Below are 26645 nucleotides of genomic sequence, written 5' to 3'. Positions count from 1 at the left end.
TACGACATGGGCGTCGCCAGGATTGTTTCCGGGGGGGGGGGGGGGGGGGGGGGGGGGGGGGGGGGCAAAGCACATTTCCCCCAAATGTTTTAACTTTTTCAACATAATCTCAGTTTAGGCCAAATAAAAAAAAACCATAGCATCTCCGCCCCCCCTTCCTTTTTGGAGGCATCCTCCTTTTTCTTTTTTAACCCCAAAAATGATAAATTTTAAACAGTGACATCATTTTGTCCTCTTTATCTGTTGCATCTAGCCCATATAAAGCTGGTATGTCAATTCCTGAGTCCAAGTGGTGGCCATTTAAAAAAAGCTGGGGACCATCTTGAAAATAGCCGGGTCGGGCGGCCATTTTGGAAGGGAAAAAAAAGGACGCTATAAACATTTTTTTTTTTTACTTATCATTCTCCAAGCGTAGGCAGGACACATTTGCCCTACCCCCCCCCCCCCCCCGGGGCCCCCATCAAATTAACAGCAATATGGCTTTGCACCTCTTGTTCCTCCCCCCCCCCCCTTATTTTTTTCGAGGGATACAAGAATATATTGCACTCGCTATGACAATATTGCACTTGTCTTCAACTAGTATCACATTGTTATAGCTCATGCAATATTTCTTGTACGCCCCTGAAATCCATCCAATATTATAAAATTATCCTAGAAAGGTGAAAAGCTGAATTAAATGTAACCGGTTGGGTTGGGCGTACTTACGCCTTGATCAGAGTCTACACCTTAACACGCGTGAACTTTAAATACTTGACCCGAGGTCATCTGGGTTTCCCGCCACCACTCACATGTCATTGATACGTACAAAAACAAGCACAAGGTATAGTCGCATGTGATAAAGTTGGACTAGCGTTTGTGCATGTTGGCTTACGGTTTAGGTTGAATATTTCCAGCATTTAGAAGAAAATCAACCCACCAGTACTTTTGAATATTAAAGTTAGTGTGTTCAGTGTGATCTTGAGAACATATTGAGCTGCAGACATGTGGATTCAAGTCCGTTCGTTTGATGGTCAAAAGTCCATCCGCGTCGACGACTTGTCCAAGTTGACGAAAATCGAGGAGCTGCGACCGAAACTGGTGGCTCCGTTTGACGCCCCTGAAGAACGACAGCGTCTGTTTTATCGAGGAAAACAGGTATATCACGGGAAGGGGACAACTGATAACGGCAAATACAGGCCCGAATTGCTAGGGAAAAAATGGTTTAGGCATGTAATTTGTAAAGGCTGGTGTAGGCTGCATGGCACTTTAAAAAATAAATATTTTTAGAAAATTGTACATGTTGTGCCCATTCTTGAAAATCACGCATTCTCGAGAATGGGCATGCACATTCTCGAGAATGGGCGCGCATTCTTAAGAATGAGCGCCCATTCTTAAGAACGAGCACGCGTTCTTAAGAATGAGCGCTCATTCTTAAGATTGGGTGGGAATATCACGTGCACAATTTATGAATTTTGCCCAATCTTAACAAACATTGCACGACATAATTATGTTAAATGAATTGTATAGCGGTTAAAAGGGAAACAATTCATATAAAGAGGAAAGAAAATGTTCTATGCTTAAGTACTCGTATAACTACGATAATTTGAATCATATTAAACCTGTTATTATTGCTTTTTTCTGCCCACTATGGGAAGTTTTGTAATAACGGAGGACTGGGAACTAGTCTGGGAAGTGCTTTGTTTAGGCTAGACAAGTTACAAGTCCCTGCATGTATCATATGCGTGCCACGAAAAAAAAAAACGATGTCCAGAAGCTGCCAAAATTGCCCTTTTGACTAGATAGAATCCAGCTCTGCGACGTTATGGTGGGATGTGAACAATAAATTGGTGGCAATTTAAATGGGAAATAGCATTAGCACTATGGGATGTTGCAGTATTCATTTCATTCTTCACATTATTCATTCTTGCGTGTCCCCCCCCCCCCCCCCCCCCCCCCCGCTTTTATTATCCCAAAAATCAGAATTCTTTGCACTAGTATTATTATGTCTCTTATTTTTTCCCGGTCCCCCCCCCCCCCCCATATCAATACGCCTTTACTTATCATATCCACTCTACTTTTCAGCGCCTTGCGTTGCAACAGTATAATTATTGAGAATCAGTGAACGAGGATTCAGCTAGACTTGCCAAGCGCAGCCGGTGCTCGGCATCGACAAGACCGTTATCTTGTCGCGCATTCTCAAGAATGTGCGCTCAATCTGGAAGAGTTATTTTTTGCCAAGATTAAGCAAGATTAAGCACATTCTCAAGAATGTGCATGCCCATTCTCGAGAATGCGTGATTTTCAAGAATGGGCACAACATACATAAGTCACAGCACGTGTGGCCCTGAAATTGTGCATGCTGTGGGCCGCGCGCAGTGGGCCGCAATGAAGTTGTGTTTCTTGCAGGCACGGTATACATACCTAACTCATTGTCAACATGCATGGTGAAGGGATTGAAAGGATTGTACAGAATTATTTTGGTAATCCTTACTTTTAGGACACCTCTATTTTGTACGAGTGCTGTTCAAAACTGTCTTTTACAGATGACTGTCCAGTACCAAAGTGACTTTTGCAGGCTAAAGAAGTCTTTTCTCTTCAGACAAACTCATGTTAGCTATCATTTTGCAAGCCCTTTCAAAGAAAATGTGACTTTCCTACCTTTTTTTGCAGTTCGCCATCTTGCTTTTTTAATATATTTTCTGTTTGTCATCGTTGTCTTTAACCCCTCATAAATCAAAACCCTGCCCTCTTTCTACAAAATCAAACCTGCTGATATTCAAGAGGTGTCATTGCCAAATGTTCAAATGTGTCAAGAAATATCAGAATGTCACTTTTGAGTGTCATTTAGTCAGCTGTTTTGGTGAGTCTTTTAACCTTATATAGGAAAGGGGTCCTAAAAGTAAGGATTACCATTATTTTAGCGTACACATGTATACATGATGTGTGGGGGTGTGGTTTGCATCTTTTCCTGCCCATTTCCATTAATTTGTTGTGCTGCCTAATAAAAAATTTGGAAAAAATGTTGCAACCTGACGCCATTTTTTTCTTCATATATCATCTCAATGAAAGTCAGTCATTGCAAAAATGATAAGACATGAATCTGGGACTGAGAAACAATTCCAATTTTGTAAGGAAATACTAACAAATATTTCTTGACTCTCCATAGACTTTGTACACAACCGCTGAAGTGGCGTCATTATTTTTTCCAAATATTTTCCTTTCGAATCTTGTTAATTAAAAAAAATTAAAAAGGCAAATTGCAATTTTGAAAAAGTTGTTGCAGTTTACTTCATTGTAAGATATTGATTATAATATTGATATTTAAATATTTTTTTTTATGATTAGGCTTATGTTATATTAGGCCAATTATTACAAACAAAACAAACCTTTCTTGTCTCCACAAACAGTTTCTCATCCACGCCCACTTCCCTTCCCCCCACCTTGTTTTCATGCAGGCTCAATATCTCGTAGAAAGGGCGATGGCTCCTTTGGACTCAAAAAGTGTTGGCAAAAGCATCGCGAAAATGAATGAGTCCATCTGCCATCTTAGGAAAATAAAAAGCCGCCTCCCTCTTTTTTTTTCTCAAAATGCCAGGATCAGAAACTATTTTGTTTTATTTGGCCATAGTTCACATGGACTGCTTTGTTTGAGTGTCTTTATGTTAATTCTTTTTGTCTTCTAGTTGGTGGATGGACAGACATTGTTCGACTACAACGTTGGCCGAAATGACATCATTCAGATTATGATCAAAGCAGCCTCTGTGGCTACACCAGCTACCACATCTGATGGGGAGCCAGCTAGCCGTAGCAAACCAGACAGTGGGTTTGTGTCGGAGACCAGTGATTCCGAACATTCCACTGTTGGCAGCAACTTGAGCGACGCATGTAATGATGATGATAAGCCGTCCACCAGCAGACAAGACCAATTTACGGGCACCTATCAGGTACATGTATTAGTGGGCCACGGTGTGGAACTTAGCGGGCCACATCATGGGGCTTAGTGGGCCACGGTGTGGGCCTTAGCGGGCGATGGTGTGTGCCTTAGCGGGCCACAGTGTGGGCCTTAGCGGGCCACGGTGTGGGCCTTAGCGGGCCATGGTGTGGGCTTTAGTGGGCCACGGTGTGCCTGCAGCACGGTGTGGGCCTTGGCGGACCACGGTGTGAGCCATAGCTGGCCACGGTGTGGGCCTTAGCAGGCCACAGTGTGCACCTTAGCGGGCCACGGTGTGAGCCTTAGCTGGCCACGGTGTGGGCCTTAGCAGGCCACAGTGTGCACCTTAGCGGGCCACGGTGTGAGCCTTAGCGGGCCACAGTGTGGGCCTTAGCAGGCCAAGGTGTGGGCCTTAGCCGGCCATGGTGTGGGCCGTAGTGGGTGAACGGTGTGGTCCTTAGGGGGCCACGTTGTGAGCTTTAATAGGCCGCGGTGTGAGCCCTAGCAGGCCACCGTGTGAGCCGGTTTGGAGAAAAGTGGTGTTAAAATCAACATAAGTACCCGAACCCTTTAACTTCAGTTAAAAAAGTGACAAGGCCAAAAACTTTTCCGTCTTCTGTGTATGATCTTCTACCCCTTTTCCTAAAACCAGAGCCACATGCCCTAACAGAAGGGTATATTAACATTAGAAAGAATATTGCCACCTAGCGCCGCTTCACTGGTTGTGTACAAAGTCTATGGAGAGTCAAGAACATTTTTCTATGTATTTCCTAACAAAATTGGAAATGTTTCTCAGTCCGAGATTCATGTCTTATCATCATTTTTGCAATGAATGACCTTCATTGAGATGATATATGAAGAAAAAAGTGGTGTCAGGTTACAACATTCTTTCCTTGACATTAAATTTTTACAACTAACATACATTTTAATTTGTGTCAATTTTTGTATTTTAGGTTGGTGATTTGATTGACGCTTTGGACTTGAGCATCGGAGCCTGGTTTGAAGCCGATATTGTCAAGGTTACCCAGGCCGTGACGACCGAAGAAGCACAACCCAACAACTCAGCCTGCAAAGACGACGTTGCTAAAGACTCTGACGTGGATGCTAACCACAATATCAAAGACGTCTCTGTCAATGGCCATGACGCTGAGAAAACCACCACAGAAACTAACGGGAGGTTGCAGGGCTTTCAAGAAGATGATGTTGTCGCCATGGAAACAGGAGAACTAGTGAACGGGAAGGATGCCGTTCCGGTCGTTAATGGTGTTAGTGACGCTCTTGCCACAGACATTCAGGAAGACCCTTCGGTCAAGCCAGCCATCTCGGACAGCGCAGTATGTGATGGTAAAACATCCACAAAAGAGCAGACTTCTACAGATGCCGGCAGCGACGGATTTATCTATCACGTGAAATTTGAAGGGTAAATAAGTATGCCTGAATCTTCACTTTCCGATAGCCTGAATGATACAGTTGTTAGAAGATTACCTGCATGCATAATTATGGAACAAACTACTCTTTTTCTTTCAGGGATGTAGTCGAAATGGGGATAGATGTTGTCAAAATCCAAATCCTTCAAACAAAGTTTTGGATGATTTAGCAGAAATTTTAAGTTGAATTTACAGCCCAGCCACCTAGTTGGGATTTTGTGGCCCTTAACAATTTAAGTGCAAAGAGTATGCTCATGGGTTCTCACAAATGGAGGATTTTCAAAGTGTGTCTACCATTGTTGATGACATGAATTTTGCTTCGCACTTGCTTTTGCGTGAAGTAAGAACCATGCTTAACCCTAACCCCCTAGGCCCTTGCTGCTTACAACCATCCTCAATCCTCCAAAATCCTCCAAAATTTTCCAAAATTTTGCAACTCCGCCTAAATTTTTCAAAATTGTCAGACAGTCCTGCCTCAAAATGCATTCATCCTCAATCCTCCAAAATCCTCCTCATCCCAAAACTTTGCTCTCATGTTTAAATGAAGGATAACCAACGCCAAATCCTTCAAAATCATCAGACAGTCCTGCCTCAAAATGCATTCATCCTCAATCCTCCAAAATCCTCTTGTGCTTCAATCACCATTCATCCTCAATCCTCCAAAATCCTCATGTGCTTCAATCACCATTCATCCTCAATCCTCCAGAATCCTCATTTGATTCAATCACCATTCATCCTCAATCCTCTAGAATCCTCCAAAACCGCCAGGAGGATTTTGGAGGATTGAGGTGGGTTAGGGTTAAGGGATTGTTCCCAACAAAAGAAGACAAAGCAAACCCAGTAAAAGTGATCCCAAAGATACACAATTTCACTCGATCTATTCAGAATGCTTTTCACTGGAAGTCTTGTTCATGCGTCCAGTATAAGCAATGTGCCAAAATTAGCCCATCCTATACAATAGCACTGCCCAGTTTGGGAGGATTGATGATGAATGGAGTTTTTAAAAAACATGAGGATTTTGGAGGATTGAGGATGAATGGTGTTTGAAGAGGAGGAGGATTTTGGAGGATTGAAGATGAATGCATTTTAAGAGGTAGGACTGTCTGACGATTTTGAAGGATTGAGGCGTTGGGTATCCTTCATTTGAGCGTAAGTGCAAAATTTTGGAGGATTAAGGATGGTTTCTAGCAAAAAGGCCCTAGAGGGTTAGGGAGTTAAAGTTTATGATGCATTTGTGGTTGTACTTTCAGGTATGAAGATCAAGGTATACTGGAGCTACCTAGTAAGTACCTGAGGCCGCGCGCCCGCACCATGATTGATTACGATGACGTCAATGTCCACGATGTTGTCATGGTCAACTACAACCCCGACGAACCCAAGGAAAGGGGATTCTGGTACGATGTAGAGGTCACTGACAAGGTAAAATTTACGGAAAAAATAGAAAAATACAAACAAAAAAGTGAGGAACATTATTTGGCAAGAAAAGAAGTAAAGTCCGTCGTAAGCCAATGTGACCCATCAGGCTGGCGTTTATCTCCGGTTTCAGTAGCATGAAACGACTGAGAATATTTCCATGCCTTCTTGACGGCATGCTAGTCCATCGCAGGTTACTCCCCAGCTAATGCCGGTACCAATTTATACTCCTGGGTGGAGAGAGGCAAGTGGGGGTGAAGTGGCATGCCCAAGGACACAACATTAGGCCAGCAGCTGGATTCAAACCCCTGGCCCTTTGATCGTGAGTCACAAACCCTAACCACTGGGGCACACTCTCCCAAGACACAAGTTAAAAAAAAGTAGTGTGGTCATGCGTACATACGATTGTTTGGACCAGGTCATTTGTACAATTCCATGTCAAAACTAGCATCCCGCTGAAAATGTAACAACATTTTTACTTTAACATATAATCGTTTAACGTCCTAACTAAGTTTATGGCTAATGTCATGTAAGCAACTTCTATTTACATGCAACTTTTTCGGGCAGGCACTTTTTAAGTATGTGTAAGTTTCAAAGAATTCTGGTACACTATACCCTTTAATAGGTTTTCGCATCAGTTGAATGCCATATTTCTTCCAGTGTGTATCTCATATCATGTGGGTTCATTACATTCCTGGCATAATCGAACTATTTATAGAACAAGTCCATGCAAACCACTGATAATAAAATAACTTTAAAAAGTTGTACATTTCATACTGATATGGCATCTTGATCGCTGTGAAAATGGGTCGTTCCATAAATTTGGGGTCCAATTTTGTTTATGTCACTGTAACCTCTGATTTAAGATTTTGTAAATTGAGGACACATTCTTTCACCCTAACAGAACTCAATCCATCAAACCTCAACGGCATGTTTTGTTGGAATATGTCAGGATGGGTACAGTACCCCTAAACTGACAGTCTTTTACATTGGGTCGGCACACCTCCAGAATCAAAGTTAGAAATATGTGTGTGCAGGTTCCCATATGGTGTTGGAATTTGCCAGGATTGGTGTGGTTCCGAGTAAATCATGCTAGGGAGTTAGGGTTAATCCTAACGTACATGAATCCATCAAAATTCGCACCCCTGTTTTAGAGGATTTCGGCGGATTCAGGATACCTCCATATTGAGCAGTTGGGGGACTTTAATGGATTCAGAATCTCAATAGTTTAACTTCTTGGCTATATGTTTGGTGTGTACGAGGTATATGTACTACACTGGTGGATTCTGATGGACTCACTGGTGGATTCTGATGGACTCACTGGTGGATTCTGATGGACTCACTGGTGGATTCTGATGGACTCACTGGTGGATTCTGATGGACTCACTGGTGGATTCTGATGGGCTCACTGGTGGATTCTGATGGGCTCACTGGTGGATTCTGATGGACTCACTGGTGGATTCTGATGGACTCACTGGTGGATTCTGATGGGCTCACTGGTGGATTCTGATGGGCTCACTGGTGGATTCTGATGGGCTCAGGACACCAACATTTGTTCGCATTACAAAAATGGTGGATTTTCATATTCCGTGTCTCGGCAGAAAATGACAAGAACTTACAAGGAGCTGATCGGCAGCATAAGACTCGGGATCGACGCTGACGTACTGAAGGACTGCCGCATCCGACTGACGGACGAAATCTTCAAGATTGAGAAACCCGGAGAGGTGACGTGCGACCCCGCATTACTCACCGGAGAAAACTCACCTGTGAAAAGTACGATTTAATTGTATTGTATTTCAATATCAGGTTGATGTTTGTTTCTCATTTTTTAGCTGCGGGATAGCAGCTCAACAAATTTTCATGTCTCTCCGTTAGTCCATTAGTTAGTTAGTAACGAACGTTGACATTGTTAATTGCTCGTACATACGTTGACCGATTTCTACCAAACTTTGTCAAAATATCAGTATCCCAGCCTGACATGTCACATGACCAAACTGGGGTCAAAGGTCATCATGGGGTCACTGGGGTCAAACTTTTTTTTTAATCAAAACACTACTCTTTCCAGAAATTGCATGGCACAATCACGTGACTCGTGGCCCGCAGCTTCCGAATTGTTTCCAATCGAGCTTGTTTTTTTTTATCACCTGTGAACAAAGATATTGACAAACTGAAGAACCGCTAAATCAGGGCTGGATAGCTCATTTGGCATAGACCAATCCAGACACGTTATCAGTTCTGTCGCGAAGGCCCCCTTCAATGGCGAAAGCATTGTGCTAGCTATTGTTCAGATAATCTGTCACAGGGCAGTTGTTGTCTATAATAGCATGCACACATGGTTTCTCCATTGAAGGGGGCCTCGTATTTGTACACCGGTACATTGTCTTGGGGTCGCAGGTTCAAACCCCGCTCCAGTCAACTTCTTTGTTTTCAACTTTGTAAGTGTTTACTTTCTGTTTCTCCAATTTGGCAACAGGATCCAACAAGGCGGAATGTGCGTACTGCAAGGACAACCCGCGGCGTAAATGTAAGCACTGCGCGTGCCACGTGTGTGGCGGTAAGGACGACCCGGACAGACAACTCCTGTGTGATGAATGTGATATGGCCTTCCATCTTGTCTGCCTGGACCCGCCGCTGGCTGAAATCCCCGATGTCGAAGAGTGGTAAGTATTGCGGTTGTAGTAGCTTCTTTCAGGGTGTTATCTTGGGTTGTATTTTTTTTGTATGGGAATGCAATCTCACGCTCCGTTCTTAGAAATGGCCTAGAACATAGATAGCAAACTAACGCCATGGTCCAGTGGTTGTGGTGTTTGACTCATGTACCAAGGTGCGTGAGTTCGAACCCTGCCAGGAACATGGTGTTTGTGCCCTTGGGCAAGACACTTAACTACAATTGCCTCTCGCCACCTAGGAGTATGAATGGGTACCTGTGAGGGTCGAGGACCGATTGAGCGCTGATATCGGCTGCCGCGTGGTACCATGGCGTGATGAACGGGGTAATAATTGTACAGTGCTTTGAGATTGTTGATACGATGGAAAGCGCTATATAAGCACAATTATTAATTAATTAACCTGAAATTTGAGAACAAAACACTGTCGGAAAGTTGTCAATGTTTGTTTTCATTTGGACCATGTAACCGTTGGAACATGGCACTCCATATTGTACTTATAAAACAGTTCCATAGACAGCAAATTGGTAAATGTGTATGTTTGTGATGTCACTGCAGGTATTGCCCCCTGTGCAAGAACGATGCATCTCAAGTTGTCATGGCCGGAGAGAAACTCAAACACAGCAAGAAGAAAGCCAAGATGGCGTCGCAAAAAAACGACTGCAAACGGGACTGGGGAAAGGTGAGTGAACCAGTAGTCTGCAATTCCATCTAAAAACTAAAAACCGTGAAATTAAAAATGGGGACAAAAATATTTGAGTCACGTTTCTGTTTACGTACCTCCAATTGCAGGGAGAAGTGAGAATTCATATTTACTGAAAAATGCAACGTTTGATTCATGTTTGAAGAAGTTTGAGTTGTTTCTGGTTTCGAGGTGCATGGTTTAGAGGTGCATGGTTGTTCCTTATGTTTCCTTCATGTAGGGAATGGCTTGCCAAGGACGCACCAAGGTTTGCACCATCGTCCCACCCAATCACTTTGGAGAGATTCCTGGTATCCACGTCGGCCAATCCTGGAAGTTTAGAGTCCAGGTAAATAATCTCTTATCGACTTCAATTTTCTGGTTTCCAGTTTTGTAATTGGTATGTTAAATCTTAATGTTTTTTTTTAAATTCAATTACATTTATATACTTTTTAAAGAAAGTAGATGTGCCACTTTAAAGCAAATTACATATGTAAGGTCTTCTGTTTTGAAAAAATATCTGTATTAAATATTGCCAGTTTTGTTTTAAAAAAAAAGAAGACTTTTTTTCTATACAGTGGAACGTCGCTATTACGAACATCGCAGGATCCACAGAAATTGTTCGTAATAGCGATCGTTCGGTATAGGGATTTTAAGCCGATACTTACCAGCTTGTGGTTTTTCACACATTAGTGGCGCCCTCTTTTGACCATTGTTAAAAGCGTAGTGGCATTTACATACCATGCGCTGCGCTGATGCGCCAAACTTGTCCATTCATCTTTTCAATTCCGTAAGCAGAACTTCAGTCTGCACGCCCTGGTAGTTACTGAAAGACAACTTTGAACATGTGCGACTATTGAATCATCTAATTACACAGTTTTTGAGCTTACACTGGTGGCTTTCCCCTTCTATTCTTGGGAAGTTATAGCCATTTATCGCTCTTTTCTTGACATTTTCAACAACAATGTTTGGTACGTTTTGTACGCAAAAATCGGGGGGCTAAGGATGATGTTCGGTGTAGCGACGTTCCACTGTATTAACCCCATGCGCACGGGAAGCGGTCATGGCCGCGGCCGCTAATCCTCATTGGAATGCAGTTGCCAGCTGTGGTATGCCGTGGCACACCGTGGCACACCGTGGCACACCGTGGCACACCGTGGCACACCGTGGCACACCGTGGCACACCGTGTCACACCGTGGCACACCGTGGCACACCGTGGCACACCGTGGCACACCGTGGCACACCGTGGCACACCGTGGCACACCGTGGCACACCGTGGCACACCGTGGCACACCGTGGCAAACCGTGGCACACCGTGGCACACGGCTAGTGGGTAGTTCCACAGCTGCTGCTTTTGTGCAGTCCCGCTACCACACAAAAGCTGTGCAGTCATGCGGGCCACTTGCTCTATGTGTGGAGGAATGTCCCCATTACACCCCGTCCTTAAGGGGTTAACAGGCTGTTTGTTTTGAAATTGTAAAAAACATATTGGCACCAGTGTTTGCACTTTTCTTTTAAACTGTACCTCAAATTTCAGGCCAAAATATCAGAGTCCACAAGACATCCCTGAATTAAGTTTAGCTTGCTTTTTTGGAGAGGGTACCTATGCATGCAGTATACACCTACGCGACTTAATTAAAAAAAGAAAAAATGCATTGAATTGTGCAGGTGAGTGAGGCAGGAGTGCATCGCCCTCATGTGGCCGGTATCCATGGCAGGGAAGATGAAGGAGCCTACTCCATCGTCTTGGCAGGAGGCTATGAAGATGATGAGGTAGGTTTAGGCAATACGCAACACATGACGTATTACACGTACATAGGATCATTTGCTCTCTGCATTTTTTCCCACATGAAGCAACAAAATTGCTCAAAATATTAAGTAGAATGCATGCATGCAAACTAACCTGTTGACGTTTCAGCCCAGGGCCGGGGATACCATACATTTTGAGAAAACCTAGAGAAAACATGCACAATTTTTGGGTCCAGTAGGTGGATTTCGTTGGCAACGCATGTTAAAAAAGAGTTTCCCTGTTTCTAAAACCACCTTCAATGGTTACTTTCTATTGAATCATACCATTTCATCGAGCTACAAACTGGTCGGAGTGGTCCATCTCTTTCCAACACTATGCTCGACAGGGACAGTTGGGCCCAACTCATCAAATCATCATGAAAATGAATGAATGAAGAAGAAGAAGAGGCAGAAGTTCACTGGGTTTTTGGTACCTTCAATTAGTTGTATTCATGGTTATTTAAATTATCAATGTTCCTAAGTGCCATTAATTTGTGCATTGTATCATATTGTGTACAGGATAGAGGCAATGAGTTTCTATACACTGGCAGTGGAGGCAGGGATCTATCTGGTAACAAGCGCACAGCCGAACAGTCTATGGACCAGAAACTCACCAAGATGAACATGTAAGTCATTATGCAATTTGTCACAGTGTTGTAGTCGAGTCGATCTCAAGTTCGGTCACAAGTGAATCACTTGTCCATTTACAAGTCTGGTCATAAATAAACAGAGGATGAACAATACCAATACCTTTGTGACATCTCATTTGAATATCCTCTCACTTTCCTTAACCGTAACCTCTCCCAACCCATCAAACCCCAAAGGAATCTGTCAGGATGGGTACGGTACCCCTAAACTGACACAGTCTTTTACACTGGGTTGGCACACTCCCGAATCAAAGTCAGAAATATGTGAGTGCAGTTTCCCATATGGTGTTGGAATTTGCCATGATGGGTATAGTTCCTAGTAAATCATGCTGGGAGTTAGGGTTGAGGACTTGTGAGGACTTGTGATGGATACAACTACAACATTGTTTTGTCATATTCATGTTTTGTTGACATATCTTTTTGAGTCAGGATTTGGAACAAGCAGTAGCAATGTTATTCCTGTAGACTATCCCAACAGGATTTGATCCCTTTCCATGAATGTACACATTCAACTTGCAACTTTTCAGTTGCACGATGAAAAAAAAAAGAAAAAAAAAAAGGATTTTATTGCCAGGCCGACTTCTCGTAGATACTTGCCAAATTTTGGGACAATTTCTCACAACTTTATAAACCTAAATTGTTGTAGATTGGAGGAGGAAACATTTAAACAGTATTTCATCCAATGAGCACTGTTAGTGTTAAAGTAAGACCCTTTAGCACTATTAGCACTTGTATTACATTGTAATACAATGTAATACTTTGTATTTAGTCCCCAAAAAATCTATGAAACTGTACATTGTTGGGGTGGGTTTTGGGAGGTATGGGAAGTAACAGTCAGGGCGGCAGGGGCAGTACAGATGATGGGTTAATATTGTATTATTAATTTGAAAGTATTTTGTTGAAATTATTTGTTGCCTAGGGCTCTTGCACGAAACTGTAACGCATCATTGGACTCCAAGAAGGGCAACGAAGCCAAGGATTGGCGTGCTGGCAAGGCAGTCCGCGTCATCCGCAACTCCAAAGGCCGCAAACACTCCAAATATGCACCGGAGGAAGGCAACCGCTACGATGGCCTGTATAAGGTAATACTGTCATTGGATGTCTAAAAAATGGTGTGATAACCTCCATTGGTATTGTAATCGAAGGAGACAGTCCAAAAGATTGGTTAGGTTTTATTAACCACTTCGCGCCGGGATTATTTTTGCCGAAAGGGAAAATTTTTCAGCGAACTTCTGATATACAGCTAAACGCCACAAGTAATGATTCGCAAGAGTAAATTCAACAGTATTTGTACGATATTTCTTGCCAAAACCTTGTATGTTTCAATACTCCAGGGTTTGCACTGAAGCGTAAATTGTACAAATATAGGCCAATAGGTGTGTGTCCAAAAGGCATGAGGGATTAGCATGTTTAGACGTCACCTGGAGGCAAGTCGAGGCAGGAGGAGGACGTCTTAACCCGGCAGCTGTGCCTGTGTACAAAAACAGCCAGTGCGTGTTATCACGGCCTCTGGCGTGAACTGGTTCAATTACTCACAATTATGAGTATTTTCAGAACAGCTTCCACCCAGAAATTTGGTGATTTTTCGGAAAAGATTAGGAGTGAGACGTACTCTGTACTTTTGATCAGTGACGATGACTCAAATTCAAAGTGGAGTTTGTATGTCGTTCTCTTCTCCAGTTTATAAAAAAAAATCCGAAGTTGCAGGGTGGCAGGCACAAGAAAATGTATTAGTGCTACAGTCTTTATAATGGTGTACACATACCAAAACAAATGCAGGACAACAATTTTATTTGCGCAAGGGAACAGAAATTGTTAAACAGATAGGGAAAAACATCATTTTTTTATAACCAGAAAGCGACTTTGTAAGGACAAGTGATATTTTGGGTAGTTGTGAGGAAAGAGCCAGTATGTAAATTATGTTGTGATGACAAAATAACAGGACATTTTCACAGAAAAAAAAGATTTGTTCAAGGTATTGGATTCTAGAAGGCGTGAAATATAATTATCGTCATTTCCAATTAGCCCTTACCCTGTCAGATGCAACACAGTGCATCAGGTCCAAAAGTCTGTGGGACCTTGCTGCATTGAGCCAACAACACCAGTGCATCAACGGCCAATTCTAAAACAATGAGAGCTAGTCCCATTGAACAACGCCGCAGTTGTATGCTGCTTCATGCGGTGACCACGGACTCTGAGGCAGTTTGGCCTTGAGACTTTTTACAAGTCGTTTTGACAAGTGTTGCATGTTGCTGCGTTCAGCCGGGTTTCTAGCCAAAATATCCTACAGGGTTAGGGGTTAAGGTATGCATTTTAATGAATTGCATGTTTCATTTCGTGGAAACGTTTTGGTGCAGGTTGTGAAGTTCTGGTCGGAGACAGGGAGAAGTGGTTTCTTAGTGTGGAGGTACTTGCTGCGCCGAGATGACCCACAGGCTGCACCATGGTCCAAGGAAGGAGTCAAGCGAATTAAGGGGCTTGGTCTAAAACTCGAGGTATGCTTCATGTTGTCAAATCTTGTTATATGTTTACCAATAAATCATGTCCACATTTTTACTTGAAATTCCAATTCGTTGATAAACATTCTGTCAAGCCAATTTAAAGGTAAAATACATTGGCACATAATTTTTTTTTTTAAATACCAAATTATTATGAAATACCTTACATAAGTGTAAGTGAATAATAGTCTCAAGCATCCTGTGAAATCATGGCAACTGGTGTGCAGTCATTTAAAAAAAAGTGTTATTTTTGTTTCAATTTCGAGCGATGGTTGGCTGTCGTACTTGCAACAATTTGGAAATTCAAACTAGCTATCTAAAATGAGTGAGGCTGTATTTGAGCAATGAGGTTTGGCTAGTTTTGCTTTTATTTTATTTCTCCAAATATATTGATTATCCCTCCTATGCAAACATACACTATGTTGTCCTCTCAGTCAAATCAGTGAAGTGACTGTTTTGAACAGCTACGAGCTCCCTGCCTACGTAAAGCAGGATTGACTGACTGTGACTGTTAACATAACCTGATACAGCTATGCTTTGACTGTAGGTGATTGATAAGCCAGCTGTGCCTACCACTTGCCTGCTTTTGTCTGTATACTGAATTTGACTAGTCACAGTGCTTGCGTGAAACATGATCTGACTGTTGGTGACTAGCCTGTGTAAAAGGCATGGCAGGGGAAGATGATCAATTTTTGATTATCTGTGACTGGTCAAATAGCAGGAGGGCTAATCAGCCCTTCACCTTGCCTGTTGCCCCCTGTACTTGTCCCAAACTGCCCCAGTATTGTATGGTCTTATTGATTCATCAGTATTACATTGTTACATAGTGATGTATAGGTGCAAATGGGTTGTAATCGAGTGACTTTGCTTGTATCTGTCTTGGCAGTATCCTGACGGTTACCTGGAAGCAATGGCCGCCAAGGAGAAGGAGAAGGAAGCTGCCAATGGACACACGGAGTCTGAAGACACTGAGGAGGAGGGAGGGAAGAAACGAAAGAGCAAGGGCAAAGGCCGGAAGCGGAAACGAGATGGTAAGAAATCTTCTTTGACGTCTGGAATTTTGTCTTTTTTTCACGTTGACTGTGGAATAAATTGCCTTCATCAGGTGAAAGCAACCTGTCCGCCCCAAACCGCCCCAAACTTTGTTACTCCCTGTATCACCCAACATTTCCCCTCACTGTATTCATCATGGAATGAATACGGGGTTATTCCGTGTCAAATCACCCGGAAAAATTGAAAGTTTATACCCCGCCCCTTTCAAATTGGTTAATATTTAGTGTATGGGGTAATTTAGTCTGAAAGAGCTGACAGTTTTAGCGCCATTGGACCGACGGTTTTCGCGTTACCGCCTGCCGTTTTGTGGCAATTTTAGTCAAAATGGGCGTGACCGCCAATTTTCAAATGACCATATCTCAATAACCTGTGGGCCAAAGTAGTTAATCTTGGTTTCTTTGGAAAGGTTATATCATATGAAATTCAAATTTACCATTATTTTTCATGTCAAAGTGGTTTGAAGTATAGCCTTTTGACCTTGAATTTGATCTTGTGAATCATGTGACCTTGATTCGGACTTGGATGAAAATTATAGCCCAGCATGTTTCTATAAAATATCTAAAAATTGGGGGTTTTATTTTATTTTTTTTCGTTAAAAATGTACAATATGTTCCCCATAAAGTGAAATATCTGCGAGGATTCAGGATGGTTGGAAATAAAAAAGCTCAAATTCTTTACTTGTTGCAGAATCTGAGGATGAGGTCCCAGCCTCAAGCCCCAAGAAGACCAAAGTGGTGATCCCTGCTGACATGAAGAAGCGGATTAAGGAGGACGAAGTCAACAAGAAGGTGTGGGATGAGATCGCTAAGGAGATCAAGACGGGCAAGGTAAAGAAGCAAAACGGACCAAAATTGCAGAATGCTCGCACAAGTCTTGTTAAAGGCACAATGGGACATTTGCAATTACCTGGAAACGTATCTGCCAAATTAACGAGAAAAATTCCTTGTCCAAAGTGAAGATTAGTCTATGTATTAGACCCTTGCTCTTTGCTATGATCAGATTCGCTGATTAATTATGCAAGACAACAACCTCTTGACCTCAAGTTTCTGACCACTCAGCGGGGCGCTTTCTATATCGGGTCTTCGGTCATTCACCCGTTGTCGCGTCATAGACATTGATAAATAAAACCTAGACACGACAATAATATGCTGCGAATTGAGCAAACAAAGGCTGTGGTCACACGCTCTGTATAATGATACGCCTACGCCGTGCCAAGCTTGTCTAGGTTTTATAAACCTATGCCCGGCCGTTGTTGTATTACAAACACCACTGCATTCAAATTGACCAATCAAAACTTTATTCCAGTGATATGTCATCATCAAATGTCATGTATATGTGTACAGAACTATATGTTCGATTTGGTTGTAACTTGATATGTACGTATGCTATGCTGTGTTACAGATGACATTTGAAGTGACGTCATCAAGTGTTCATCACGCGCACAGAGCCATTTCAAATATCTGAAACAGCTTGCGTTTGTCCACAAACACATTTCTATTTCTCTTTTCTTCCAATCGCAGACATTCTTGAGTGCCGTGGAGGAGGCCTTTACTTGCATCTGTTGTCAAGAGGTGGTGTATCAGCCAATCACGATGTCTTGTCAACACAACATATGCAAGGTAAGACTCTCATGTCTTTCATGGTAAACATTTAACAATTATTGACTGCTTTGGTGTGGGATACAGTGTTTGTAACACCCGAGGGTCGCATAGCACCCCGAGGCCTCACAAGGGGATTAAAAACCACATATCCCACATCGCGGCAGTCGACAGTTGTTTTGTTATATATCGTGCCAATAAGTCAAAAAGAAAAAGGCTTGTAACTTACCAAGGAAGAAATATATTAAATCGCTGCATCGCTACCTTTGATAAATGTGAGCTTTCTTGCCGGACATGAGACTGAGCGGTTGCAGTTTCCAGTTATGAGGTGGCGTAGGCAGTCCCTACACGCGTGCGCACTGTTGAGGTAGTTTATATGCGACGCAGTGTATATGAGGTAGTTTATATGCGACGCAGTGTATATGAGGTAGTTTATATGCGACGCAGTGTATATGAGGTAGTTTATATGCAATGCAGTGTATATGAGGTAGTTTTTATGCGACGCAGTGTATATGAGGTAGTTTATATGCGACGCAATGTATACAAGGCAATTTATATGCGACGCAGTGTATATGAGGTAGTTTATATGCGAATCAGTGTATATGAGGTAGTTTATATGCGACGCAGTGTATATGAGGTAGTTTATATGCGACGCAGTGTATATGAGGTAGTTTATATGCGACGCAGTGTATATGAGGTAGTTTATATGCAACGCAGTGTATATGAGGTAGTTTATATGCGACGCAGTGTATATGAGGTAGTTTATATGCGACGCAGTGTATATGAGGTAGTTTATATGCAACGCAGTGTATATGAGGTAGTTTATATGCCATGCAGTGTATATGAAGTAGGTTTTATGCGACGCAGTGTATATGAGGTAGTTTATATGCGACGCAATGTATACAAGGCAATTTATATGCAACGCAGTGTATATGAGGTAGTTTATATGCGACGCAGTGTATATGAGGTAGTTTATATGCGACGCAGTGTATATGAGGTAGTTTATATGCGAAGCAGTGTATATGAGGTAGTTTATATGCGACGCAGTGTATATGAGGTAGTTTATATGCTACGCAGTGTATATGAGGTAGTTTATATGCGATGCAGTGTATATGAGGTAGTTTATATGCGATGCAGTGTGTATGAGGTAGTTTATATGCTATGCAGTGTATATGAGGTAGTTTTTATGCGACGCAGTGTATATGAAGTAGTTTAAATGCGACGCAGTGTATATGAGGTAGTTTATATGCGACGCAGTGTATATGAGGTAGTTTATATGCGACGCAGTGTGTATGAGGTACTTTATATGCTATGCAGTGTATATGAGGTAGTTTTTATGCGACGCAGTGTATATGAGGTAGTTTATATGCGACGCAGTGTATATGAGGTAGTTTATATGCGACGCAGTGTGTATGAGGTAGTTTATATGCTACGCAGTGTATATGAGGTAGTTCATATGCTACGCAGTGTATATGAGGTAGTTTATATGCGACGCAGTGTGTATGAGGTAGTTTATATGCTACGCAGTGTATATGAGGTAGTTTATATGAGACAGGGTATATATGAGGTAGTTTATATGCGACGCAGCGTATATGAAGTAAACAGTTATTTTTATCGACTGGACATGTGGCCGTTCTAGACCAATGAAATTGCAGTATCAATGACACGATATAACAGTTCAAAAATGGTGAAATTTTTTTGTGGTGATCTTCTCCCCATCAACAGAAGACAGAATCCTTCTATATTATGCTCATTTGAAATTCTTTCATGTGCTCGCTACAGTTGCAGCTACTTTTATTCCATCATAAATACCTCAGGCACGGATGAGCTCTTCATCCAGATTTTGACAATCCATGTCAACATTTTCCTGTGTGAGATTTAAACCGAGTCATACATTTACTTGAAATTTGTGTAATTGATGATGGTCTTGAATTTCTTAATTTCAGTCCTGTCTTCAGCGTTCTTTCAAGGCCAGCGTCTACCAGTGTCCGTATTGCCGTCACGAGCTGGGCAAAGGCTACAGTATGTCCTACAATAAGGAGCTACAGGCTATACTCAAGGAACTCTTCCCTGGCTATGAGGCAGGTCGCTAGATCCAAACAAAGATTCCTTATAATTCTTTTTTAATAAAGCTGCAAACTGTTGCTTGCGGGATAGGCTGCTGCAGAGTATTTAGATTTAATTTTTGCAAATGATGGGCTTATTATATAGTTTAGTGTTTTTCTGGATGCACAAATAAAAAACAAAAACAAAGAAAGCACAAAACAGATATGCATGCTTCTAGATTACGAAGACAACTGACTAATCTTAAAGATAAATGCAGTATTTTTCAAAAGGATAACTTCTTGGTTCTGAACTGAATTCCCTGTGTAAAATATTCGGTGTATTTGAATTCAGTCAGTACCGAGAACAAAAAGATTTTTTTGTAAGATGGAATTTGCGTCAGGGAGATTTATATTTTAAATTAGGTTTTTGCCCTTCGCCGGCATATTTTATAAATACTGTGTACTTGGTGTTGTCCGATGGCAAGTCCTCAGGGCGAGTCAGAATGATCTGGACCCAAATTAAAGAAACTATTAAAAATATGTAGCAATTAGCAAAACAAGTGCAAATGAGGTATGTTATGGGCTGGTATTTTGGACATATTTGGTGCAAGTTTCATGTATATCCATTATACCATTTTGAAGAAAAGCGCTAGCAAAGAACACACGCTAAAAACACTCCGACCACGGTTCCATGGTTCAACAAATTTATCAAAATCGCATACTGATGTGAAGCAGTTTAATAACAAATAAAAACCTAGTCATTGTGACTGACTCACTTGAAGTTATTGACACATTTAACAACGGCAAAACCAATTCCGTGTGCAGACTGGAAAATGAGCCACTTCAATGAAAATGGCATTACTCCACAGCACAGCCACTAATTTGAAAAATTCAAAATTCGTGTGGAAGACAAGTTAATAACCACTCATATGAAACACTCAGTGTTTTTTTTCTATTTACTCTATTTACCGAAAAAAAATAGGTGAACTTGGGTTCAGATCATTCTGACTTGCCCTATATACAGTGTTTAAAAACATACATTGGCGAAGGGCAAAAACCAAGTATAAAACAAAACGAGCGTGGGCATTTTTTAAATTGGACTTTAAATGTATTGACAAAGCCATGAGGTTGTTTCTGTCTGTCCATGGAAGATTCAACTGCAAATATTTATAGTGCTAATCAGATTTTGCACTGATTTTTAAAAACGCCTCGATCTTCTGAATGACCTGAATTTGGCCAGTGATGTGACAGCTCATGAATATGTATGATGTGGTTATTGGAAATGACATTACGCGGACACGGTCCAAAACGAACAGTGGGTAATACGTCAACTTGTATATTTGAGTTTTTCTATGCAAAGGTAGTCGATAGCTCACACTGACGTGTGGAATATCTTTTCGCTGGTTTTATTAAATAGATAGATGGATATATAGTAGGATGACATTGTAACATTCTGTTAGCTTTTGATATTTTTCATTTACTGTTATGCTACACAGAGCATTATTTAACTGTTTACTTCGGTCAGTCGGTGTTTTTGTAAAGTTACCTCAGTTTATAATAATAAAAAAAACAATGGACATGAAATGGTTTTTAAATAAAAATGCGAAATATAAATAAATCTGGTAATTAGTGCTTTAACATTTTATATTTGAAAATGACTTCTTGTACATATTTCTGCCATTAAGTATACTCAGATATGACATTTTTATTGTAAGGTGCCTTGTAATATTCTCTAAAATTGGAGTGGGCATGTACATAATTTTGCCAGTTACATTTGAACAACATCTGGTACACTGACTTGCTCGTAATGCTTGGCACATTGTAATTTTGAATTCTCCAGACCAAAGACACTGTTGCTAATCACATGATTCGGGGCAAGCTCTTGCATAGTTACGTAAGAGACGCTCAGCACCAATACATTGCTCACAATGGTTGAGAATTGCACAAAGGCATCAGACCATGCCAGAGCTGGGGGTTAATTGCTAGCATAAGGCTTGCCCCGAATCACGTGGTATAGCAACAGTCTCTTTGGTCTGGAGAATTCAAAGTTAAAATGTGCCAAGCATTCAAGCAAGTCAGGGTACAAGACGTCACTCGAATATAATTCGCAAATGGCTTATTGCGTGTCCTAGTTTGAATGTACTCACCCCTCTGATAATATGCTTTAACTTTGGGCTAGGTACATTTTCACCCATTCTGCACAAAAAGATAAGCCTCAATTATTGTAGGGTTGCAAATAAATTTGAAATTTGTTAGGTAACTATTCCATAATTAAACGTGGATGGATTTTGTGGTCGATGTCTCATTCAAAACTAGATAACTTTTGTATTGCTCAAAAAAAATTGCAATTCAGAAACAAAAATTATTTTCAGGTTAAAATCAGAAAATAGTACGGAGAGAGCAGCTTTTATTGACCCAACATAGTTGTGGAAGAAATGAGCAGTTTTCAAGTAACTGTTACATCAACTTTATATCCCGGTTTGCTACAAACGACCGTGTAGTTTGCTTTTCTGTCTCTTGAAAAATGGCTAAGTGACAACTCAAGTATATGGTGTGACCAACTGGCACAAAATTTAGTACTCGACATTTTATTTTTTTTTTCAAGATTTCACAAACCTAATATCAAACTATCGCAGACAGTGTAGGATATTACTAAGAGAAATATAGTCATCAGAATCTTCGTTCTTTCAATGTTAATGTCTCGGAAATTCACCGTTGCTGAGTTCACATTTTGTGGGGGCGGTCACATGAAAAGGACAATTTAGACAGTTTAAAGTTATGCACATTTTACTCGCATGTCCACGTTAATAAGAAATTTGGCATTTTAACACTGTTATTGTTCAGCTCCGCATGTAAATGTGATTTTGGTAACGTTAACATGAATTTTGTCTCATGATTGTTTCAAGATGCAGAGTTTTTGTGGAGTTTGATAAATTTGGTATAATGTTTTAAAGATAAGAAACTATAAAGGTAAATAAAGAGTTAATCGGATTTAAAAAAAAAATTAGATATAGTTTTGTACTGTGTCAATGTTGAAGTGGTTATTATTTCTCAAGATAATTCCACCAAATAAAAAAAAATCAAACTAGAGATCTATATCTGTTAACAACAGAACAAAGGGCTTTGCCGCATTATTATTATATTTTTCTTATCAATAACACGTCCCTGACTATGCATGTACAAAGTTTCAATCGAATCGGACCAATGGTTGTTATGTATATCTTAAAAATATACACCTTTAAGACTACGCCACAAGACCCATGATCACCTGCCAACAAAGTGCGCTCAAATATTGCATGACGTTACTGGTCAGATTTTGAAAAGCCCACCCTTGCCACAGACTAACATCGTTGAAAGCAAGTTTACCAGGGGTGTGAGTGGAGTCCAAAAAAAATAGCTGAAAATAGCTGAACCTGTAAATAACCGAACCTGCGAAAAATGCATGAACATGGCATCGTATACATGTACATGTAGTACACACGTACGTACAATGTACATGTACATGTACATGTACATGAACATTGAATACTCGCTTGCACGCACCCCAGAGCTACCGTGACGTGTATGTTGTACTAGAGCGGATCGCGTGCGTTCGGCGGCGGCGGCGGAAAATAAAATAAACGGAAATAAAATCAATGCTTACGCGCGGGCGAAAAAGCGAGGGGAAATTTTGACCATCGGAAGAAAAAAAACGGAAAACAAAATGTGGCACGCTGAACAAAAAAGCGGAAATCCGCTAAATAGCGGAGATTTCAAACCCCTGGTTTACATCTTTTACCAATTTGAAACTACAAGGCACTTCTTGTTTCAACCAGAAGAAAGGGTCACGTGATTTTGCAAATATTATTTAAAAAACATGACCCTGGATTATTCTATCCATTCCTGTCAAAAAGTAAAATAAGATCTCTCACAGTTGATTTAATATTGATTTTCAAAGATTAAATCTAGAAATATTTGGTTGCTTGTATTGCAATACTTGAAAGCATCGTGACGTCACTACCAGACAGCTGAAGAGCTATGCTTACTGTGCTATTTGAAGTAAATATCTGGATTATATCTCTCGCGGTTGATTTTTCTGCAATTTTTTAAGGTTTAAAGTCTTTTCATTGTAACTTCCTGTCTGGTGACGTCATCAATCTCCCCCCCCCCCACTTGTTCTTAGCATGTATACATCAATTATAAAGTGGTTTCAGCAAACTTTGCCACACATATTAAAGGGAATATACATCATTTGCTTTTGCTGTAATTTTCAGAAATGGATGGAATTGGGGGGTTGGAAATATGAAGCAAATATAGTTACACTGACTTTTTGGAGGTTTTGGGTTCGAAAATGCTATAAAAACCAAGAAAAACGATCATTTTCCTGTAGTCTGGTTCCCTGACTCCATATAAGAAGAAACAGAGCAGTTTACATACATTGGGGAATTGTAAGGTCAGGGAACCAGTCTAGCTGGCCCGTACCCGTTCATAGGTTTGTAATCGATTGCAAACAAGTGCAATGGTCAATTGTGGCCAGTATTTGAAAAAAAGCCAGTTGTTTCCAACGCTGATCGGCCGATCAGCGTTGGAAATTGATACAAAAATACCAATTTTCTTGAAAATGACAGTATACCAGGTGCCATAATTTTACAGGATGCTTTAGACTGTCATTTACCAACATCCTATTAAGGTATTTCGCAAAAACTTGGTAGTTTTATTTTTCGATGTTTGCAAATGTTGTATATTCCCTTTAACTGATTATTCATTTCAAACATTTTTCAACCAGCCGCTAGAGGGCGCTCTAAAATTGTATGACATCACAGATAATTTTTGTGGGAAGTACAGCCTAGCCAGAGACTAACATTGTTGAAAACAAGTTCACATCTTTTTCCAATTCTAAATTATAAGACGCTTCCGGTTTGGACCGGAAAGAAGGGTCACGTGATTTGGCTCACACAAGATAAAATGGAGATCCTGGATTATTCTATCAATTCCAGCAAAAATTAAGTTCAGGTCTCTCGAGGTTGATTTTATATTGATTTTCAAAGATTAAATCTATTAATCTTTAACATGATGTCACGTATATATTATCAAATATTTAAATCAAAAGGACCCGTCCCACAACGATGAAATGTACAGAACATACAGACATCATCAATTAATGACTCCAAATCAAAAGATACTGTTTAAAAATGTGTAAAATTTATTTACATCTTTACAGTTAAACATGGTGAGAAAAACAATTCTCGAGTGCAGTGTTACCATTATATTCTACACATTTGGCCATATTTAATGGCCAACTGCAAAACCCAACAATCCTTAGTACAGATACAATGCAACGGCACTGGCCACTCGTATTTATGTCCAAAATTTGTCAATCATTCTGCAAATTTGATGTAAACAATAGTAGACATAATCGCAGCAATAAATTGTGTTATATGAAATTTTGACTCCTACAAAATTTGGTCTCTTTGACCTTACATGTATATGGACTCTAACCTTCACACGTGACCTGTCACTTAAAGGGAATATACAACATTTGCAAACATCAAAAATCAAAACTACCAAATTATTATGAAATACGGACTGTTAGTGAATGACGGTGTATTATCCTGTAAAATCGTGGCACCTGGCGTGCTGTTATTTTTAAGAAAAAAAAAGTTTTTTCAAACACTGCCCCCAATTTTCCATATTAGTCCGCATTTTGTTTGCAATCGATTACACACCTACGAACGGGTACAAGCCAGCTAGACTGGTTCCCTGACCTTACAATTCCCCGACGTCTATAAATTGTGCCGGTTCATCTTAAGTGGGGTCAGGGAACCGGACTACAGGAACATAATTGCTTTTCTTGGTTTTTATTCCCTTTAAGCATACACAATGCAACCAATGAGTCTGTCACTGTATTTCATAAGAGCCCAAATTTCACACTACACTGACACCACTTTTCCTATTCTATAATATTACAGGAAAACAACATGTCCCACTGAAATATGGTCCCAAACTGGGCAGTATTAAAATCCAGTAGTCTAAACTTGTAATTTAAATACATGAATGTTTAGGTTTTAAAAGTTACAATGTTTTTCTCCAACACTGTCAGCTTTAAATACAGTAAAGTTAAGCTAAAAATGGGCTTTATAAAAAGGGTGTGCATTATTGTTGGTCACGTTACATGTAGTAAAAATAGTGCTAGATATAAATTGTATAATTGCTCCCACTGACCTGTGCTGTGAGTACATATTCTCAAAAAATTCACTCTTAGGCCAAAAAAAAATAGTCGGTCTCTGGTCAGACCAAAGTTCTGGAATCGATGCGACGATGCGCGTGATTTTTTATTTTAATTTTTAAATTTTTTTTTAAAGCTTGGATTGTAGACAAGGTGGGTACTATTTTGCTTGTTTTTTGTCCTCATATACCTTGGTGTCCTCCATTTGCCTTGTGGCCTTCCCCATTATTTGGTACGAAAATTTGAGGTGGTGGGGCAATAGAAGGCGCTGTTGTATCTAATGTGGAAAATTTGAAGAAAAAACGATTGATGCGCATGATCAAAATTGACGCGCGCGCTGACCACAGATCGACTTTTTGGTTTTTTTTATAGCCCAATGGCATACTATTTACTTTGCAACCAACTTACAGCTTGGAAAGCCTATTGTTGCTTTGTCTATTACTTCTACTTTTTAAAATATCTTTAGAAATGTCTGATTCCCTCAAACAAGTCACAGCATTTCCCATGTATTGTATGTCTTAAACCCTCTTGGTCACAAGATATCGACTCTACCTCTAACAACGAAAAAATAATTTGTTTAGACATTAACATGAAGGAAAATAACCTTCCAATAAAACAAAATATTGCTTTGGCTACAGTAATTGCACAGGGACATGTATACTACATAAGACAGCAAAATACTTCAAAAAGCTGTACAAATAAAAAAAAAGTG

General features: G+C 40.6%; 1 protein-coding gene across 1 annotated transcript; it reads left to right on the top strand.

Annotated features, from left to right (window-relative positions):
- Positions 1–786: 786 nt before the first annotated feature.
- LOC119723097 (E3 ubiquitin-protein ligase UHRF1-like) lies at positions 787–19947 on the top strand. Its single transcript, XM_038193620.1, has 16 exons — positions 787–1134; positions 3663–3923; positions 4864–5330; positions 6588–6756; positions 8352–8523; positions 9224–9410; positions 9975–10098; positions 10340–10447; positions 11768–11872; positions 12407–12513; positions 13454–13616; positions 14892–15029; positions 15919–16063; positions 16773–16912; positions 17606–17704; positions 19630–19947. The coding sequence occupies exons 1-16, from the start codon at positions 982–984 to the stop codon at positions 19774–19776; spliced, it is 2685 nt and encodes an 894-aa protein (XP_038049548.1). The 5' UTR covers positions 787–981; the 3' UTR covers positions 19777–19947.
- The last annotated feature ends 6698 nt before the right edge of the window (positions 19948–26645 follow it).

Source organism: Patiria miniata, unplaced genomic scaffold, assembly GCF_015706575.1.
Source record: "Patiria miniata isolate m_02_andy unplaced genomic scaffold, ASM1570657v1 HiC_scaffold_16, whole genome shotgun sequence".
NCBI classification, from domain to species: domain Eukaryota; kingdom Metazoa; phylum Echinodermata; class Asteroidea; order Valvatida; family Asterinidae; genus Patiria; species Patiria miniata.
The sequence above is the reverse complement of the archived record's forward strand: the minus strand, read 5'-3'. Positions and strand labels throughout refer to the sequence as shown.

What these genes read in the sequence shown, in the direction of transcription:
- LOC119723097 (XM_038193620.1), top strand. Translation starts at nt 982, where the DNA reads ATGTGGATTCAAGTCCGTTCGTTTGATGGTCAAAAGTCCATCCGCGTC. An exon ending in TGTTTTATCGAGGAAAACAG is followed by an intron (nt 1,135 to 3,662) that starts GTATATCACGGG and finishes TTTGTCTTCTAG; the next exon opens with TTGGTGGATGGACAGACATT. An exon ending in CCTGGAAGTTTAGAGTCCAG is followed by an intron (nt 10,448 to 11,767) that starts GTAAATAATCTC and finishes TGAATTGTGCAG; the next exon opens with GTGAGTGAGGCAGGAGTGCA.